This window comes from Pantherophis guttatus, chromosome 13 (genome assembly GCF_059756535.1).
Source record: "Pantherophis guttatus breed Tessera chromosome 13, ASM5975653v1, whole genome shotgun sequence".
NCBI classification, from domain to species: domain Eukaryota; kingdom Metazoa; phylum Chordata; class Lepidosauria; order Squamata; family Colubridae; genus Pantherophis; species Pantherophis guttatus.
In genome coordinates this window covers 21,281,424-21,303,195 of record NC_142075.1, presented here as the reverse complement: position 1 = coordinate 21,303,195, position 21,772 = coordinate 21,281,424, and the positions used below count along the sequence as shown (strand labels likewise).

The 21,772-nt window shown below is 36.7% G+C and overlaps 1 protein-coding gene across 5 annotated transcripts in view; it reads right to left on the bottom strand.

The window, feature by feature from the left end:
* NEO1 (neogenin 1) overlaps positions 1 to 21,772 on the bottom strand; it is a 61,517-nt gene that overhangs the window by 22,161 nt on the left and 17,584 nt on the right. For all 5 annotated transcript variants that reach the window (XM_034432571.3, XM_087878265.1, XM_034432572.3 and 2 more), the window contains exons 2-7: positions 12,464 to 12,781; positions 8,479 to 8,754; positions 7,825 to 7,978; positions 5,804 to 5,940; positions 2,964 to 3,118; positions 1,770 to 1,890 (exon numbers count right to left, since the gene is read on the bottom strand). In XM_034432571.3, coding sequence (XP_034288462.2) covers positions 1,770 to 1,890; positions 2,964 to 3,118; positions 5,804 to 5,940; positions 7,825 to 7,978; positions 8,479 to 8,754; positions 12,464 to 12,781 — 1,161 coding nt within the window. The remainder of the gene's footprint in view (positions 1 to 1,769; positions 1,891 to 2,963; positions 3,119 to 5,803; positions 5,941 to 7,824; positions 7,979 to 8,478; positions 8,755 to 12,463; positions 12,782 to 21,772) is intronic.

Sequence of the window (21,772 nt, the reverse complement as noted above, 5' to 3'; positions counted from 1 at the left end):
TACTGAAGAAAAGTAATTAGAACAGGATCCTTTACATGTTAACAAAAAAGCCTTTAAGTTATCTTTTCTTTTATCTTCTTTAAGCAGTGTCATTTTTCAATATTAACTGGAGGCAATCATTAATTGATACAGTATTATTTATGCGTTAGAATAAATTTCAGAGGCAACTCAAGTGCCTTGACAGATGTGGAGAGTTTATAAAATGGTTTGGCATAATGATGAATAAAAGATGAATTCTAGAACAAGGGGGGGGGGAAGGGAGAAAGAATTGAAAGGGGGAAAAACAAAAGATGGAAAAATTAAAGAGATGAATAGTAACACTTATACTGAATATTACTGTAGAAAAGTTGAAATACTACATCAATGAGGCATTTTTGTGGCATATACACAACTTGGCTGTAAAGCAATGCAAAGTTTATGGAAATTGCCAAGCCTTACAGTTTCAGACTGCAAATTTGTATTGATCAACTGCAACACAGACAATCCAACTTCATATGTTATAATTGTAATTCTTGAATGGTGCGGACAATATGAGGATATTTTAATTATTTAAAACTTTGGATAGTTGATTTTTTTCCTGATCTTTGAAGTTATTAAAAGTATATCTGTTGAGCTCCCTGACAAATGCAGTAGCTCTATTGTAGTTATTTTGACTGGGATGTTTTCTTTAATCTTTTTTTTCCAGTACAAACTTTTAAAGGAAATCATAAAAGTGCAATAAAAACAACCCTCCTGTATTTGGGAAATGTTTTGTTTTAAAGGAAGTCATTTTATTCTTTACTATCATGCCCAAATAATAAAAAGGTGTGTCACCATCAATATATCAACAGAGAACATTAAAAAAGGAAAGCAACATTTCCTGCCAGCCCAACCAGAAGCGATGCTGTATTTTAGATAAGATAGCAAAATCAATTGTTAGTAACATAAGGCAGAAAAATATTTTGCAAATGTCCAGTAATAAAACATACATGCTCAGGTCTTTCACTTAGAGGTTAAAATCCAATGAGGGAAGCCACCCTAACATGCTCTATTAGAACTTGGAAAGAAGAACAGCAAACAATTATGGCATTAAAATCTAGCCGTCACACACAGATTTATCTTTTTGGGAACTGTGAAATCTTCAGAATTACAGCGTCAAAATCAATTCTGAACACTCGGGCTTCACATATCATGCTAAATCATAATGTGGTTCATATTATAGTTCATATCAGACCTCTACAGCTTTTTCAGCAAACTTAGCCTCAGGGTTATCTTGTAAATAGTTGCAAGAAAAGAATGGAATATTACCCCCGATTATAAAAAACACATTACCAATGGATCTCCTTACACAGACAGCATTAAATAGATTTCAACTATGGATAAACAGCTCATCAAGAAGAAATAACTGATATCAATTTCATATTGATAGGACAGAGTATTGATTTTAAAAGTATTTATAAAAATAGAATGCTAAAAAGGCATGTGTTAATTATAGGCCGAGAACATGAGTTCCAGTCCTGCGTTAAGCATAATGGCAGCTGTGTAATCCTGGGCCAATCACTTTTTCTCAGCCCTAGGGAAAGAGGCAATGGCAAACCACTTCTGAAAAAACTTATCATGAAAACTGAAGTGGATTGTTCAAGCAGTATCTGAGAATTGGATACGATTGAATGAAAAAAAAATTATAGGTAGGAACAATCTATCCACAAGTGAGATGTGCCCCATGGGGAGGAAAATATAGCTCGATATTCTGCCCTATATTTTAACAATATATGACTCTACTTTCTTACCATGATCCAGTATTATCAGCTGGGCTCCAGACTGTATATTTCCCACATCATTTTCCGCAATACACTGATAAAAGCCTTCATCTGATTTCACCAAACCCAAAACTTGTAGGTTGTGCTCATTCTTAAAAAAAACACAAAAAAACTCAAAGATGTACAGCATTCACTAGAACATTTTCTAGTCACTGTTCAGGATTTGGAAAATAAAAGCTATAAAAATGTCTCTGTGTTTGTTATATTTATTCACAACTCTTTCCATCCTTATCATTCTGACTTGTCCTTATTTTATTCTTTTTTTTACATCTTCACTCCCCTTATTTATACCATTCAATGCTGACAGGAGTAATTTAATAAGTCCTTCGTTATTTATTTACTTCTGCCATTTGCGTATTGCCCAATCTGCAAAGAATCCCTGCTGCTTTATGATCATCTCCCTTTGGTGGCTCACCTCTTACTTTTTCTGCCCTCTCAGCAAGGCCAGGAAAAGATATTTTGCAGGCAAAGGGCAAGTCAGCGCTCCCTTTCTGTTCAAGGTCCATAAAGCAACTGAACTGAAACACCATTTCTTGTTTTAACACTAACAACTTGATTGCATTCTTTCCTATGCTATCTACAGAGAGCAATTTAGTCCATATCCTCCAACGTGCTGCTGATCTTCAGTCTCCGTTTCTGGCTGAAGCAGTTGCTATACTCTATCTAAAGATAGGTTGGCCTTTCCTTTTCTCTAAATTTGGTGTTATACACTTCTAGTTGTTAGCTTTTCTTTTCTACATTTTACTGCCATTGGGGATTTTAAGCTTGACTATAATGAGGGGACCAATGGGGAATAAATTTTCTCCTTAGAATCCTACTCCTCACGCCTTCAAATCAAACATGAATGGCGGCATTCTTTGCAAAGAACTATAAAACCGAATTGGTACTTTTTTTAGTGTCTTAGCTCTAGGATGCAATTCGTATCAACTGTATAACTGGAAATATTTTCAATTTAAAGATGAGGAAGAAACAGTCATGCAACCCCAGAAGCTTTTCCAACTCTCTAGGTGCAAATTGTTGTGACTGGGTTATTTGAAGGGAAAGATTTTTATATTTACACTTTCTAGGGGAAAGTACTAGTAATCCAAAACCATTGGGCATTCTTGGAAGGGTGAGCTCGTGATCATTAAACCAGACCAAATGTCTTATTAAATATGTACTTACTACAATTTTAAAGTAGTCGCTAGGGATGACCACATCTCCATTCTTTACCCACTTGACCGTTGGAGTTGGCTTTCCGCTCACACCGCATTCAAACACAATATCCATGGATTCGTGTGCATAAATATTAGCAGGCTGCTTCAGAAATGTGGGAGGCACTTCAAAGTGAGAGAAAGGTCAATGACTAATTATTGATCAAACAGAAAATGGCTTGATCAGACAATATCTTTTCATTTATATTTCAAAGATATCTAGCATTATTCTAAGATGCTTTCCAAAAATTGAATGGTTATCGGTAAAGGACAAATAATTAAGCAATACAATTTTACTAAGGTTAACCTATGGGAAATTTTAACAGTTTTTTTCCCCCAAAATTACCAAATTATACTTTAATCAAATAATTTATGAGAAGCAAAGGCGAGCTTTACAGCTTACTTTCATATTGCCTGTCATTGGCAACTATGTTGTGAAATCCCAGTTAAAGCTTTCAGCAATATTTTTTATATCAATTAAGCAGATCAAAATCAAATGTCCTGCTTTAATGAGTGCAACACAATTCTGAGTGTCTAAGTTCAAGCACATGCTCATACCTCACCCACAAATGACCTTTTCTGAGTGGCAAAGGGAATAATTCTGTTTTCTATAAAATAAGTGAGGCACATCTGTGATGTTTTAGTCAGCAACACCAGAACTGATTCAAATAAATAGATCTGAAATATATTCTAACCATGAATGCTTAGAATTGTACTGTTGGAACTGTACACAGTAATGTATATCAATACATCTGCCTTTAGTCTCTACAAGCCCCATTACCTTTCATAACTTAATAATTTGCCATTCCAGAGTCAAAAGAAGATATTTTTAAAAACATCCCCTTCACTTTTAGCCAAATGAATTTTAATTTTAATTATAAGATCAATGATTTCAGATAAGTGCCAGAAGAAACACAAAATTTCTCACTGTTGCAGAATTTAAAAGTGGGAAGAGCAAATAAAATGCTGACAGTGTAGCAGATATAATTTTCTAAAAGTGGAAAGCTATCATAAAGCAGCAGCTGGCATAAAGCTTTGTTAATACATTATAAATCAGTTTTTAAGAAATCCTAGCTGAAATCTAAAAGCTATCAAATACAATTCTCTTGAGTATCAATATCACTATCACAGATACTTTATGTATATACATATCAACTACTCAGGGATTTAGTTTGGTCCCACAGGATTTGATGGGAAGCTCTTACTGAAGAAGCAATTTTAAACAAAGATTCAATCACTAATATCTTGGTTTTAAGTTTCATAATGCTTCTTCATAAAAGTAAAAACAAAGCATTTCATTATTTCTAAATGATGTCTGTAAAGAATTAAAACAAAGAAGAGGACTGTTGATGAACAATGTTACTTTGTGTATGCATTTGTCAATACTTCCATCTTGTAAATCTTTTAAAGTCCAGAACAATTTATAACATAGCAAGGATGCTTTTGAAAATAATTCTGCTACTAGACACTCCAAGATTTCCCAGGTATCAAAAAAAAAAAAAAAAAAAAAAAAAAAGGCAGAGAAATCACCTACCTGTGATATCAAGGCTTTTATTTTATTTCATTTAATGAATGAGAGCAATAGCAACTTCTAAATTCACACACACACACACACGGAATTCAATCCCATTTTTTAGCACTGAGATATTATTTAAATCAGCCTATATACTCTGGCTACAGGAGTAATCTGGGATGCTATCAGTTTATTTACATTTTTTCAAATGTTCATTTTAAATCTTCATTTTAAAAGAACAAAGAGAAATTCCACTGGTTGGAATTTTTTTAACAATAATGTTTGACACGGATGAGCCAGGAAGCTCAAAAACCAATGTCATTTACGTCATACCATTTTCAGGAATCTCCTGCAGAGCTAAATACGGTGGCTGACATTCCCAGCTGGAAAGTGAACTTATAACCTTGTCTTCATCTATCTGTCTCCATGTTACTTCCTGAATTACAGTGATTAAAGGGAAAACTACCTTCTGATCATTTATACAAGGGAAATCTGGTAAGTGAGATCAGATCAATTTCCTCTTCCTTAATGTACCTTTTTAATACAGAATTGAAAGCTGGAAATTTACAGAGGTCGAAAGTTGTTTGAGAGCCAGGTAGGTGTTGGCACCAGGCCAGATACCAGGCAAGTGGGAGTTTTAGTTCTGGCTTAGGTGCAAAGCCAGCTGGGTGACTTTGGGCAAGCAATCTCCTTTTATCCCTAAGAAGGAAGCAATGGCAAGCCACTTCAAAAATTGTTGCCAAGGAAAGTCCATGCAGACATCAGAAGACAGGACTGACTTGTAGTAAGTACATATACAGGTGAATAATATTATCCACCTGTATATGTACTACACAGTCTTTGTGTACATTTATCCAGATAATCTACCTTACTATAGAAAATAATGTGTATCTCTATTGAAGAATACAGTGCACTCTTGGGAGAGAAAGGTTCTTGTTATCTTCAAGCCACAAGGCAGCAATGTCAGCTCTGTATTTGCAAAGTAATAAATGAAGCACCTTTATCTACCTCATGCCATCTGTTTCTCCGTCTACCTAGCATTGTTTCCAAGGTGGAACCTTTCCAGTGGTTTAAGCTGAGCTCTTTCCCAACTCTGTATAGAAATGTCATAAATTTAATTTGCAAAGGATCTATTATTCCATTTATAAGCTATGATAAGACTCTTGCTCCAGTCACACTGCTTTCCCAATACCTGCTCCTAAACAAAACAATGTTTTTTTTAAGAATTCAACTGCCTCAGCTATATTAGCACTATTTTTTTTTTAAAAAAGTGTATATATGCATATATATATATATACCCTGCACAGTAAGGTCAGCTCGAGCTTCAATAGTTTCATTCCCATTATCTGCGATGCAAGTATATGTTCCTGAATCATCTTCGGTGATATCATTTATCTTCAGAGTTCCCCCAGACAGGAATAGAAATTTGTGAGAACTGTATAAAACAAGACACATTACTGGAGTGATTTTTTTTTTAAGTATGAGGGATTAAGATTTTTTTTAAAAAATACAAACATTTTCAATATTGGGCCAGGGGTGAAATCCAGCAGGTTCTGGAGAACCGGTAGCGAAAATTTTGAGCAATTCAGAGAACTGGCAAATACCACCTCTGGCTGGCCCCAGAGTGAGGTGGGAATGGGGATTTTGCAATATCCTTCCCCCAGGAGTGGGGAGGGAATGGGGATTTTGCAGTATCCTTCCCCTGCCACGCCCACCAAGCCACACCCACAGAACCGGGGGTAAAAAAAATTGGATTTCACCACTTCATTGGGCTATTGGCTTGAGCTCCGAACTTGGCACAGATGAACATAATTCAAAGTCTCCTTAAATGGTGATGAAATGCTTGCAACCAAATTGCCAAGCTTGGAGTTCAAACCAACAGCCCAACTACCAACCCGAGCTACTAATATTTAAATATATTTACAACATTCTTCGGAAGCCAGAATATTTTTAACATCTTTCCTCTCAAACCATTTTAGCTCTTAAATTCAACTGAAAATATTCTGGTTGAAAATCTGCTGCATTAATTATTACAGGTGATACAAGTCAACATTGCCATAGCAACTATCCAAGGCTTAGGAATGTTTGAAGAGTTAATAATTGATACAAAAACAATAATTAAAACAAAAGCTCCAATGAACAAAGCTAAAAAGCATTGAGCTTATAATAACATATAAGAGTTGGAATACTAAGAGAGAGGGGGAAAAAAAGGGGGGGGAGAATATTTCCAAAGTATATATAGTTGTGTCATCAAATACTGTATGGCTTAGAGATTGGAAAGCTGGGTAGGCAGACTTATAGCCAGTGGTGGGATTCAGCTGGTTCTCTCCGGATTGGGCGAACCGGAAGCCGCAACTGGGGGAGGCTCCGCCCACCCGCCGGGACGTAATCCATGAGCACTGCGCATGCCCAGAAGGCCGTGTGCATGTGCAGATGAGGCACGTGCGAGCAAAGCGAGCGCCCGCATGCACACGCTCACATTTGCGGACCGGTAGGGAAGAGAATGCCATCGCTGCTTATAGTGCAACAAGGCATTTGATTGCATGGACCATGACAGAATGTGAAATAAAAATCAAGATATATATTAAGAGATCTCTTAGGGAAAAGAGACAATAAACCTCCAAATAATGGGTTTCGGCATGTCTTTAATTTTTTAGTTTTTAGTGGATCCAGTGGTAGAGGAGCTGCTTGTGAGGACTACATTTTGAAGAAATAGAAGACTTTCATTATTTATTTATTTATTGGTTCGATTTATATGCCGCCCTTCTCCGGAGACTCAGGGCGGCTTACAATGCGTTAAGCAATAGCCTTCATACTTTTGTATATACCTGCTTAGTAGGGCTTTCGGGCCCCCGTAAGCAGTGTTTTTTTTTATACAAAGTCAGCTTGTTGCCCCCACAATCCGGGTCCTCATTTTACCTATCTCGAAAGGATGGAAGGCTGAGTCAACCTTGAGCCTGGTGAGATTTGTACTATTTAAATATTATACATATTTAGAGTCAAAGGCAGCTTTGGATCCAACATGGCCATTCATCAAGGGCCTGATAGTTGCTCCCTAAAGTAGCTGTGCCCTTTCCTAGTTAGCATCATGCATTTTTGAAAGAAGGCGGCCCTACTGTTGCCATTTCAATGCTTTCTTAACTCAGAGACAAATTTGACACCTCCCCTTTCATCAACATTTTGAGGGTTATTAGGTCCCTCTTTTTAGCAGTTTCCATGATACGGGACAGTAATGGCTGGCTCTGTCTGTTACCCAGCTGTCTCCCAACAGCAACAATTTCTGTGACTTCCACACGGAACATCAGAATTAAAAACTCACTTTTCAGTAACAAGCTCTTCTTCTTTTCTTGTCCATCGGATTAGAGGGACAGGAATTCCTGAAGCAACACATGGTAAAACTGCACTCTGCCCAGTCACTTTGGTAAGGGGAAAGGGCTGTTTCAAAAAAAGCAAGCCTGAAGAAAGGTCGGATTCTGCAAATAATATCAGGAAATAGCAGGTTAAATTAAATGAAAAGGGATGGCAATATAATATTCTAACCGGTTTTTCACCTGCTTCTAATTAAACATTTAACAGCAAATTAGGATTAGAGAAATGAGCTTGAAATTGGCATAGATACTGGCCTTATCTTGCCATTGTGTCTAAAACTACACCTGTCTTGCAAAAACATTAAAATGTTTTGTTAATATACAAGAAACCCCTTGGCAAGAAAATTGAAACCGTTAGAACCGTGTCCAGCCTTGGCAACTTTATTCCCCGGCCAGCTTGAAGTCGACAGGTCTTAAAAGGTACCAAGATTGGACATCCTTGCCCTTAGAATAAACTTTTATAAGGACTTTTAGCGGTCCCAGAGAAGCATCCATTTCAAATTAGCAACTTTGAATACCAAGTTTCTGACACCCCTTGAACAACCCTATTCATGATGCACAAGAAAGAACCAGGAGAGGGAAACCCTCAGCGCAGGTGCCTGTACCTGGAAGAACTTTAATCTCTGCTTCGTCGCTGTATTTGGGAGACCCCCCAATTTCGATAACACAACAGTAAGTTCCGGCATCCTCATCTGTAGCATTGCTGACAATTAAAGTTCCACTTGGCAACTTGAGGACACGATCGTCCAGAAAGAGGGGCTGATGATCCAGCTCCCACCTGACGAACGGTGCTAAGTCAGCATTAACTTCACAGTTAAGAACTATGGGGTTTCCTCTATGGACAGATGCAGACTCTGGCTGGGTAATGAATCTTGGAAGCCCTAAAGACAACAGAAATGAAAAAAAACCCAAACAAATAAACAAACAATGCAAGGACATTCCTACATCTTTTGTTGTGCCCTGAGACGTTCTAATAGTATTTTAAGCTAGCATTCTTTTACACATAAAAAGATTCATAAATTCATTGTCCAGGTGTTTTGTGAACATGGGGAGTGCAAGTTGTTATTACAGATTCTAGTTTATCTCTGAGAAATTTCTTTTGAATGCCATAACCAATAATGAGAGAGTAGAAACTGTTATCATACAGCTGCTTCATGTCACATATTTAATTAAATTAGAGCCTAATTGGAACCACAGTTTAAAATCAGGTGGGTGAAAGTAGCATGTCAGATGAATAGTTATGTACAGCTAAAAAAATTCATGAACTAAAAAGAAAAACATAAAAAGAAAAGCCGTGATAAAATATAAAAGAATGACCTTGGGCCAGTCACTCTCTGAGCCCTAGGAAACAAGCAATGGCAAACATTTCCCCAAAACCCTGGCAAGAAAATTGCAGAGGCTAGAACAGGAAGTAGCCAGGAGTTAACACTGACTTAAAAGGACAAAAACAAGTCACTAACACAAGTATTTACAACACAAGTACTTATTCCACTAGCGAGTCCATAAACAGCAACAGCATAAAATATAGAATCTGCATAGCTGCCATCCCATAATTATTATAGTAGTATCCCAGGGAAAGTTTATTACATGTCACGCCTATTACTTCTAATGTTATAAAAATGCAAACATTTAGATCAGTGGTCTAGAACAACTAATGCTGAAAAAAACCTCTATAGCCTGCCTAAATGTGAAACAACTCCTACCTCTGAGTATATTTCATCATAGATTGTACATTTTCCAGTTCTGTTAACGATTTTTTTACCTGAAGCTCTACATTGTTTTGCTTAAAAAAACATAGTTGGCACATTTTAAAAAATAGGAATATTAAAAAAGTAATAAGACTTCCCAATAGCTAACGAGTGGGAAAGTTAAGGAAAGAGACCGAGGGGCTTAATTCTGGCTGCACAAGAACAAATGTATACAAAGTCAACACTGAGAAAACAGCAACAGACAGCAACTGTTGCCCTCTGCAAAGAAGGAAAGAGTCGATCACCTAGTTAATTGCTGCAGGAAGATCACACAGACTGATTACAAGCAGCAGCATAAGAAAGAGGCAACAATGGTGCATTGGAAGATCTGCAAGAAACACCATTTGCCTGCAAGCAAGAAGTAGTGGGGCCACAAAAAAAGAGACAATCATAGAAAATGAAGAAGCTAAAGTATTTTGGAACGTTGGAATTCAGACAAACAAGCAGCTGCTACAGAATACTCCCAAATAAACAACTGTTGATTAAAAAAAAGACAAAGAAATCTGACAGTACTTGGAGGCAGCAGAATAGAAAAGAATATCACAAAATACAAAGACCTGCAAACAGAGGTAGAAAAACTGTAGCAAAAGAAAGCACAGATAGTACCAATAGTCATAGGCATCTTGGATGCAAATCCTGAAACATCTGGAGCAACATCAGGACTGACAAAATCACCATCAATCAACAATAAAAAGCAGCTTTACTTGCAACAGCTTACAGCTTGAGATGAGACCTTTAACACCACCGAACAACAACATCTCAACATCATCTGCCTATCTCAGGTCCCTGGGAAGGATTTGATAGGTGAATAAAAATGTCAAATCTAGCCTAAACATCTGGCAGCCAACATCAGTGCAACCAACCATACTAATGCTATACTTTTTTCTAAACCATGAGAAACGAAAGAGGAAAATATAATAGCAAATGGTGATCAAAGTAACAATTCACCTAGGTGGAAAAAGCTTTTTAATGCCTTAAACCAGTTCACGGTTAATCATTCTTTCAAAATGTTTAATGTACTATAAAAATAATTTTGGCTGCACAAATTCGCTGAGAAGCAATATATTCAATTAAAACATATTCTGACTGTTTAATCTGAAGCTGATAAATTAGCGGTTTCTAAAACTCCCAAATTATTTGACTGAGAAATGTTTGTTTGACTGGAAGATATCAAAAGCTCACAAAGTAATGAGGAAAATAATAAAATGAAGGTTCATTGCTTTCACTCCCCATTAAAGAAAAGGAGGCTCTTGATTTTCCTGACAGCATCAACAAATCAGAGAATAGTAACAATGACCTCATGAGATAGTAAAAGGTAAAGGTAAAGGTTCCCCTCACACATATGTGCTAGTCGTTCCCAACTCTAAGGGGTGGTGCTCATCTTTTCAAAGCTGAAGAGCCAGCGCTGTCCGAAGATGTCTCCATGGTCATGTGGCCAGCATGACTCAATGCCAAAGGCGCACGGAACGCTGTTACCTTCCCACCAAAGGTGGTCCCTATTTTTCTACTTGCATTTTTTACGAGCTTTCAACTGCTAGGTTAGCAGAAGCTGGGACAAGTAACAGGAGCTCACCCCGTTACGTGGCACTAGGGATTCAAACCGCTGAACTGCCAACCTTTCGATCGACAAGCTCAGCGTCTTAGCCACTGAGCCACTGCATCCCCATGAGATAGATCATCTCCCAAATTAAATGAGAATCTTGGCTATCAGAAGGGCTGGAGACCACACTTCCATCTTGTCAGTAACAAATATTACCCCGTTTTCCCGAAAATAAGACATCCTCTGATAATAAGCCCAATCGGGCTTTTGAGTGCATGTGCTAAAGAAAGCCCCCCCCCTTGAAAATAAGCCCTCCCTGAAAATATTTAAACACATGCGCAGCCGGTCCCCACCATTTCCTCTGGTTTCCTCCACATGCCCCAAAATAATAAGACCTTCCCAAAAATAAGGCCAAGCTCTTATTTCGGGGTTCAAAAAAAATATAAGACAGAGTCTTATTTTCGGGGAAACAGTGTATTTTACTAGTGGTGGTTGGGAAAGTGCTGTGCACTACACTCAAACACAAGGAATTCAGTAATGATAGCAGGCAGGAAAACCCCTGAAGAGGAAAAATGCTATAGCTGCTTCATGTGGAAAAGTCTGAGGCAATGTCCACCCAACCTTTCATTGTTCTCTATTTCACTTTAAATTTTTTTTTTAAAAAAATCAGGAAATGACCTCTATAGAGTGGGGAGGAAATGGTGGAATCAGGAATCACATACTAGGTTATTTAGCTAAGTAGTGTGTACTTCTAACTAACCTCAATATGAATAAATCAAAATGATATATAATATAAAACAGACCTAGTCCTCGGTTTATGACAAGTGAGCCCACTATTTTGGCTATAAGTTGTAGTGGTTGTAAGTTGAGACACCAGGTGACTGGACTTGATTTTAAGACTAGGAGGCAACCCCCACACAATTTACTATAAATCTAAGATTATCACTAACACTTGCCCTAAAGTTAACCCTCTAAAGCAGTGTTTCTCAACCATGACAACTAGATATGTCAACTTCAACTCCCAGAATTCCCCAGTCAGCCATTCTCCATGCTGGCTGGGGAATTCTGGGAGTTGAGGTTCCACACAATTTAAAGTTGCCAAGGTTGAGAAATACTGCCCTATGCTTCAAAGTAAGAAGTGGTCTCCGAGGACCGCCCTTTTTTTAAAATAGACATTACTTTTTTGCGAGACTGCCTTCTCAGCCTATTTCTCCTGCAGTACACAATATGCATTTATTTCTGCAGAAACATTAACCTCAGATTTGGAAATCTGCGCAATAGCTATCCAAATAAGGTTTTCACCTGCAACTGTAAGCTTAGCTGTCCTGCTTACGATGGTGCCAAGACTCTCCACGGTTGCCACACACTGATAATGACCTTCATCAGGTTTATTGTGCTTGGAATGGACAATGCTGTTGATTAACAAAGATCCATCTGGTAGCAATTGCCGGCGGTCATCTGATACCAAGTTCAAGAAAGTCCCGTCCTTTCTCCATTCAATTTTTGGAGGTGATTCACAATATGCTGAACAGTTCAGTACAACAGAAGAAGCTCTAACTGACAGAGTGTCCACTGGTTCTACTAGGAAATAAAACGGAGTAGAAGTTCTCACTGTAGGTTCTATAAGAGAAAGAGAGATGGAAAAATAGTATTATTTAGGGCATTCCAAATGTATTATGCAGAAATCTTATATTATTATGGATATAAAAAAAGACTTTCACTGCTCCAAAAGCTACCTTCCATGTGTATCATACTAAAAAAAATCCTCAAGCTTCTTACACAAAGAAGTCTAGATTAGCAGAAGAAACCATAATTAATAGTCCGAAGAATGATTTTTGCAACCTGGCAAGCAAATAGTAGAGAAGAGTAGGAAAAAGCAGTAGCAGCTTCTGGGCATTTAAAACAAAGCCTCTGGTTATTCTCCCTTTTCGAGGATGGAACAAGTGTCCCACAGAAGCCTTACCTTCAGCTGATTTCGGTATACATTGCCCCATATTCTTAAAAAAGAGAGAGTGAGCAACAGTGTGTGCCACTAGAAAATATATGACCCCATAATTAGCATGCCCATCTTGTAATATGTCATTCTCAAATATTAATAAAAACCCTGATCTCTATCAATACAATTTTAAATTAAAAAAAGGAGAGAAAAAATTCAGATCATGGCTTCTGGGATTCTTTCCAACCATTTTATCAGAATTGGCCACAGGAGGCATCTATATTCTCTTCTATCTGACCGAGTGTACTAATCTGTTGCATCTCTGATATACAGTGGAAACCACAGGGCTAGTGGCGTATGCTTTATTACAGATCACATGACCAGAGGAAAGGTGGGCTTGGAATGGAACAATCAGCAACATTTTGAGCACCTAGCCGACTATTCAATCACTGGGATTCACCGAGATTTTTTAATGGAATGTTTTTTCTCCACAATTTTCAAAGATCCAGTCCATTATTAAGCTCAGTGTGTTGCTTGCCAGATTCTCCAGTTCTGTTCACTTTGCAGATAATTACCGGTATCCTGTGAATCAACCGGGGCCGGGGGGGGGGGGGGGGGACCTTTACATCATTTATTTCCCAATATTCCAATGGAATTGAAAGAATAAAAATGAAGAGCAATTGTGCAATAAAGCCTTTAATTAAATTATGCAAGACTATGCTGCTGTGTTAATTTTTTAGCCAATAGTATCTTCCCTTCCTTGTAATATCATTTGTTCCAAATGAAAATGTATTTTGTTTCTCCAATATTTTGATACAGTAACTGTGGCATCTAACAACAAAAATTGAATTTGGTCTTTTATGTATCAATGAACTCAATGCAGGTCCTAATGCGGTTTTCCTATAAACACATCTTACAATAACTACAGGATTTAGAACTTAATATTTCATATTCCATATGAAGGATTTCTTGAAAACTTTTAGAAATTATTTTGCATCTTGGGGAAGATCTTAAGAGTGGGGAAAACCCTTAACGTAAAAAAGAGATTCCGCAGCCAGATACGTTTCTCCCAAATCATAGGCTCTTGCAAGTACAGCATTAAGCTAGGCAGCAGAATTAAAGCACTGTAACAAATAGAACAAGAAGCAGGACAAAGGAACACTTTGTGAAGTCTTACTTATCTCTTTGTTCTCCTTGTGCATTAAAGTAACATCACAACCACTAGATGGCATCCAAACCAACAAAATAAATGCCCAAGGGTGCTCAAAATTAAAATCTTGCACTGCTGTAGGACTGCTCCTTTATGGGCAAAGTGTCAGATGTTCACTTCTGGTATAATTATACAATTTCAGAGGTTAGACCAAGATATTTTTTATTATAATGCTGAAGCCCACCTTCTAAAGATTATTACATTTACACATAAAATTTCCTGTTTCCTAAATGTGTATTGACAAGATACAGAAGAGAAAAGAAATAATATAGCCAACATATCTAACCCTTAAAATAAGGCTCGAGCTGAACAATAACTTAGAATGTATTAAAATGTTGATGTCTTATATACTAAGGAAGTCAACTCTTGGTTCTTCAAGGTCAATATTGAACCCTTGCCAAGGCAACCAACCTTGGGGTTCCAGCAGAGTTCCTTCTCAATTACTAACAAAACTTTAGGGATATTTAGCTTACATTATTAAGCTATTCCTATTGCCTGGGAAGGGGCATCCTATGATGTTGTTGTTGTTTTAAAAAAAACTGTTCAGCAAATAGGTGCTCCCTCCCATTGCAGTCAGAACTACATGCATGCCACCTAATAACAAAAGCAACAAGGATGCAGTGTGTGTGTGTGTGTGTGTGTGTGTGTAAAAATTTCATCAAAACTCTTCAACTGGAAAAAGGCTTTGCTTTTTAAGGATATATACATCCTGGCAAATGTAGGCCTTAATTGCCAATTGGAGACAAGCGCATAAAATAAAATGTCAGAAATGGAGACAATATTCTAATAGGTTTGTTTTAAAGCTTATTAAGAGTGGAAACAAAATGTGTTCCAGACCCCCAGCCAGTGTGGGGCTGGGGAGAGGGAGGTCTCTATACTGAGTCATCCACCTTTCCCTATAAGGGAGAAGAGGTTGGGGGAAGCAGCTGGCATTCCGCCTGCTGCTCTAAAAGTAGCTCCTTGTGACTGTGGCAAAGGCAGGCCATGCTCCAAAATTGTTTCCGTAAATCGTGATCTGGATTTTAGCAAGTTTGATCAATGCTAGCACCGGATTCCAATTCCACAACCAATTTATATATAGGAAATTGATTCACCGGACTCTCAAATGTCCAGTTGATTTAGATCCCCTTTAACCATTCAACACAACTTTCTGATTTGAAAGTTGAGCTGATTCAACAATGTAACTGAATCTGCTTTGACCAGAATCACCAAATTTGAAGTTTTGCACAGCCCTATTTACTCAAAAAATTGAATTTACCTCCCCAATGCATTCTTTCACTTTTTTTTGATATGACATGAAAGGATAGCTGAAATACACAAATAGTGGCTGGATATATTGCACTTACTCCTTGCCTATTGCATTGGTTGGCCAGTTGTTTCCGAGTACAATCCAAGGTGCTGATTTTGATCTTTAAAGGCCTATTTACATTTACAAAGTCCTGAATAATCTTGACACCTCCTATCTGCAGGCCTGATTATACCTATGAACCTGCAGAGAGATAAGAGAAGGCCTCATTCACTGGCTTATCATGTGTCTTACTAGACAATAAAGTTCTCTCAGCAGCAATCCCTTTCCCTTGCAATTTCCTCTCATTGCTTTTTAAAGACACATTTTTTCCCAATCTGCATTTGGCACTTTAAAAAGATGATAATAAATGAAACCAGCTTTTTAAATATAATTTCAGTATAATTACTTCTGTGTAAGAAGAATCTCATGGGCTATCTTGGGAGGCAATATTTCCTGCAGCAGATTTCAAATCTCCAAATAATTGATTAAACAAAATGAAATTAGTTGGCAGTTTTGTGCAACACTTCTGGAACCAGACACAGTATTTCTGCCTGCATCTACAACTGACTGCAAAGTACATTCCGAATGCACATTTAGAGGTGTAGATTTGTTCCCTTTTCACTGAGCTATATAGAGCGAGCAAGCGACATATCACTTCGCAACAAATTCATTTCAAGGTATCTTTCTCTTCCCATGGTTTTGCATGTAGGGTTGCTTGCCTAGTCTTGCTACAAAGGAGGACAGCTTATTCAAACTGTTTACATATTGTCAACACCTCATGCATCTGCATCAGTCAACTTTCAGTATGTAACTCTTGCAATGTTTACTGAAGGTCACTGACATCAATCCAGTCCTTTGACAGACAGGCACAGCACTGAGAGAGTCCTAAGAGCATGGACTCGGCTGAAGGAATTTGCCTTGTAGAATACAAATAATTAGCACGATGATTTTAATCTCTGTTATGATCTACATAGAATGAGGAAATATACCTCAATTTCTAGATTACAATCAAAAGGGGAAAAATATTAAAATACAAGAACCCGGCTGGAACAATTGAAGTTTTTAAGGAAAGCAAAGGATCTACTGCAGCCAATCAGTTAAAGTACAGCAAACAGAATTTCATTAGTTGTCCTTTCTGCTGTTGTTTCCCAATAACTGATACTAAATAAATACTGCTGTATTGATTATGTCACTATGATGATTAATAATTTTGATTGATTCATCCTTCATCTCTTTTAAAGGGGGATTTAAATATTTCAGGATAGTGTTAATCACTGTAAGTTATCACAGCATATTTCATGACTTTTAACTATGCAATTTCTTTCAAAACTTAAAAAGAGTTTTGTAGAAGTGTAGAATATTTCAAATGTGCCACATACAATATATATACCCATTTATTCCTATCACAACAAAGGTAATTAGTATATGTATTTCCTAATTAGTCATTGCCAACACTAACCCCCCATCCATTATTATTAAATTCTTCCTGGATTTTAATTATTCTGGATCAATATGGTGCATGTTAGAGAAATGATCATAAGAATTAATTTGCTCCATAAGGCAATGTTAATCTTGATCTAATGCAATGAAATCAATCTTATTTATAGTCTCTTGTTGGCCAGATAAAGTCTTCTATAATAACAGGAATCACTTCTCCTGGCAATAAATTTTATGCTAATTATGTATAGTAGATAACACCTTGCATCTGTCCTGTGCCACTTCTAATTGATAGGTAAGAGCGCCAAGGTCTAACACTGCAGGGAAATTTCTCTATTTATTTTGATTATTTCTAAATTTATAAACTTATTAAATTATATGTACTCATTTCTGTAAAAAAAAAATCATAGGGAAAATGATACGTCATTTTAACCGTTATTTTTTTCTATATTTTCCCTCATTTGTTATTAATTTGGTGATTAAGTTAAAAATAAAATTAATTTGGTATTCAGGCTGCTTTATATATTTATATAACTGCACCATAATTAACTGTTTTGTTTATAGCTCTATTCTTAGCACTAAGCAATTGGACACAGCTTAGAGGTAAGTCAGATGCTTTTGGCTGCAAAAAATTTTCCTTTGCAGAATCAACATTATTCAATACCCGAATCCCCAAATTCTACTTTCCACAAATTCAGGGCTAAAGTTATATTGATAGATCTAATTTTCTATATCGCCAGATATTTTGATTATGCAGGAAGCTGTATGTTAATTATTTGTAACAGAATATTTTCAGCAAAATAAGAAATACAACTCTTGTTAATCATTTTCCTGTAACATAGTAACCTTTCTCATGATATTTACAAAACAGTCGAAAATTCCCAGAAGAACCTGAAAGAATGCCCAACTGCAGCAAATCCAGTGCCAACAATCTACTATAGTTTCATGACTGGAATGGAAGCACATTCTAATCTAAAACATCAATTAAACTAGGGCTATACTTTTGGATCTAGTGTTAGAAAGAAAGCTACAATCCTTATCAAAATGTGCACTAATTAGGAGTTTAAGTGAGATTTAATTATACATTTAATAATTTTGGCCCTCCTTGCTTACCATCTGTGGGAGACAGGCAAGGCAAGCTGTGTGTCTCAGAATGAAGGAAAGGAGAGCATGTGACAGAAGCAAACCAACCAAGCAGGCACTATTGTTACGGATCAGAAGAAGGAAGGAGAAATTAAATGTTCTTTTTGTACTTATAAAAAGTAGATGTATCATCTGACCGTTATTTAGAACTACTGTAGTAGTAAGAGATTTCAGTAGAGCTGCATGCTTGTATGTGATTCTGTGTGTGATGGGAAAAATACAAAAAAGAGAGAATACAAAAAAAAAAAAAGATTTTTTTTTGTGTGTCTTTCCTTTTCTATGAAAAATAATTAGTAGTTTGCATTAAATAGTTCTCATGACTCTTTCACATTGTTTTAATTGGCAAAGTAAAAGGCACAGAAGACATGTATGTGGCTTTTGGTTTGGGAGGGTTGCTGTTTTAACCAGGGGTGAGTTATATGTTGTGGTGATGGCTTTAATCTTCATACACTGCCCAAAGTCAATGCAGTTGGATAGAAGACTCTATAAATAATATAAATAAATGTATGCCCTGCATATTAAGTAACAGCATAATGTCTTGATTGCTGATTGTAGGCATCTATAAATATTATCACATGAAAATGACCAAACGTGTCCTACGAACGTAACCCCTATAATTTGTGCACTTGCTCGATACTGGACACAAGTGTATTAGTGATGGACTAATCATGACTCAAATTTCCTTATTTGCCCCTTTGCTTCCCTTATGGATGCTTACATTGCTAACATCACATAATCGTATTAAAGTTATGTCCATAATGCCACAGTCGGAATGTAGGCAATACGTCTGTGAAATGATTCTGATTCAGGAAGAAAAGGTTACTTGTTGCATGCTTGGATGCACACATCACACCTGCTGGCAATTCATTATAGAAGAGACACGTTTCAGGAGATGCCAACTGGCCTAATTTGGGTCCACGTGTGCTTTAAATCACCTTCTCCCGTTTGGATTGAGGACCCTCCCGATAGCTCCTAAAAGACAAAACTAAACTGTTCGTGTAGTTAATGCTGGCATTTTCACAGGCCTTGACTTGTTCTGCTTGGACGAGTTTCCTTTCCCCACCCACTTCTTCAGTGACATAATTAAAAGCTGCTTAACTCCATTGCAATCTTAGGGAAAGATGAGGGAGATGGTTCATCAACATTTATTTGAATTAGATTACCCAGTGCCCTCAAGATGTTCTAGATTGTTTTACTAAACCTTACAGAAACCTTGAGAACTAGTTATGAGGGCTGAAGAGAAGAACATGCAAGTATTTTGAGCTTATTTACTATTTCATTAAAACAACATTTCTTGTCTTCGGAAGCTGAAGCAACTTAATGCATGCAATTGCAATTTAACTTTTAAAGCCTGAATTTTCCCTAAATGGGGTACAGAAAGTGTTTTCAAAGTTCCAAAACTAGTAGTAAGCCAGGAGAACTCAATGTGTTCAACATGACAAGACTTTCACTGAAACAGACTTTAGTGCAGAGAATGGCACTGAACCATTACCACTTAGATATATTTCTGCCTTATTTCAGTAAAAGCTGAATTTAATGGAATTTTGGGGGGAAAGAATGTCTGTTAAAACTGAGTGTCCGTTAAATCTGAATTTACATCACTGACACAATTTATGTCATTCATTTGATTACCCAATTAAGATTTTCATTTGTTTGTTTTAGTTTGTCTCCTATTTAATTATATAAATGAGGCAAATGATATCAAAACATTAATCATGTAATTTATTCAAAATGAAACCAATGGAGCCAAATGACATAACTTGCATCAATGGTCCAGACTGCTAAGGTAAGAAGAAAAACATCTGATCCATCCAAAATAAAAAAATGATCTGTTTTGTTCAAAATCTGCTGAATGCCTGTCCAGAAAACTGAGGATTTATTGTATGACAAATTAAATTGGCATCTGTCTTTGCAACAACCTATACTTTTATGACCTAAGTTGTCAACTTGAAGCTTTTTGTGTGTTAGTGGAAGGAGGGAAGATGTAGATCTGTGCCTTTACTGAAAGAACAAACTGAGGAAATTCGTTTTTTTCTTTTTGGCAGAGCAAGGAGGAACAGCTTAACCAAAGCCACCTGAGAGCCTTTGTGAAGGGTTTCTGAATATGAAGGAAAAAATAAAGAAATAATGCTTTCAGAACAATTTTCTTCCACTGGAACATGTACAGAATGGCAAGATTTCAGAGAAGGATAGTGTTCAAGCTCTGTTTTTCATCTGGCTAACTAGAGGAGAAATAATGAAGTCCTTGGCAATCACAAACAACACATAGCAAAGGATGTCATTCAAGCCACTGAATGTATCTTGTTTTGGAAAGCTATTTCTTAAGGTAAAGGTTAACAGCACAGACAAAGCTGTGTGAAGGGAAGAAGAACATGTTTGACGTTTAATTTTGTTCCAAAGGCACTCTTGTTGCATAGAATAAAATTCAACAACCCCTTTACATCAAGCGCAAAGTAATACTCGCAGAAACGAAAATGACTTCATGAGTTTGACATAAATCTCTGATATTATTGTTCTTTCCATGCAAATCGAGACCTTGGAAAAGTCATTTGCACCTGGAGTATTTATGCATTTTAATTTCTTAGATTATGAATATTGTTATGTTAAAAATGTTAAACATGACTGAATCTTGGATAGCAACTTACCTAGCAATGTAACTCAGAGCCTAATTCAGTGTTTTATTGTTCAGTTTTATGTACTTAAGAGCAGCAATAAGCAAAAATGATCATGTTAAATTAACACTTTATTGATACTCATTTTTTTCTTATGAACCAACAATATATTTTCCTTCATGCATAACCTGAAAAATAGCTGCATACAACTACAACAACTTACCTTGGAACCTTTTAAGTATTGCTGCAGTGCATTTTTTACGTTGATCCTGTTTTAAATTCTGAATCTAGAGTTATAATGGATCTTTGATAATATATTTTCAAAGTGTATTGCACAAAAAGCTTTTTATACAAGATTTCTTCTTCAGAAAGCATGGTATGGATGGGCAGTTGATTCTATTTCATTCCTCTTACTCTCCCTACCATTTTTAAAAACTAAAGAATTGAATTACAAAGCATTCAAAATTAGTTTCAATACAGTTCATTTGATATTCAGTTCAAGGCTGGCATTTACCTACTGTAGTAGTACATGGTATCTGCCTAGGCAGTGTTTCTCAACCTTGGCAAGTTGAAGTTAGGTGGACTTCAACTCCCAGAATTCCCCAGCTGGCGGATTCTGGGAATTGAAGTCCACACATCTTCAACTTGCCAAGGCTAAAAAACGCTGGCTAGGGCTACAGACGGACAACATATCTCTCCCCTGACAGTAGTCAGGCACATATTATTTCATCTGCTGAAAACCTGCCTCTTCACCCAGGCCATCTCTTTGTGAATGTTTATTTTCTTTCCTTTCTCCATTGTTGTTTTTAAAGTAAACAGGCTTTCTTTAATATTATTTTTAATTACCATTTTTTATTGGTATGTTTATTTTGTAAATCACTTTGAGAAGTTTGTGTATACAAAACAATATAACATACAGTACGTTAATAAAAAATACTCTACACATTTCCTCTCCCCATAAAATTAAATTCCTCTGTAAGTATAG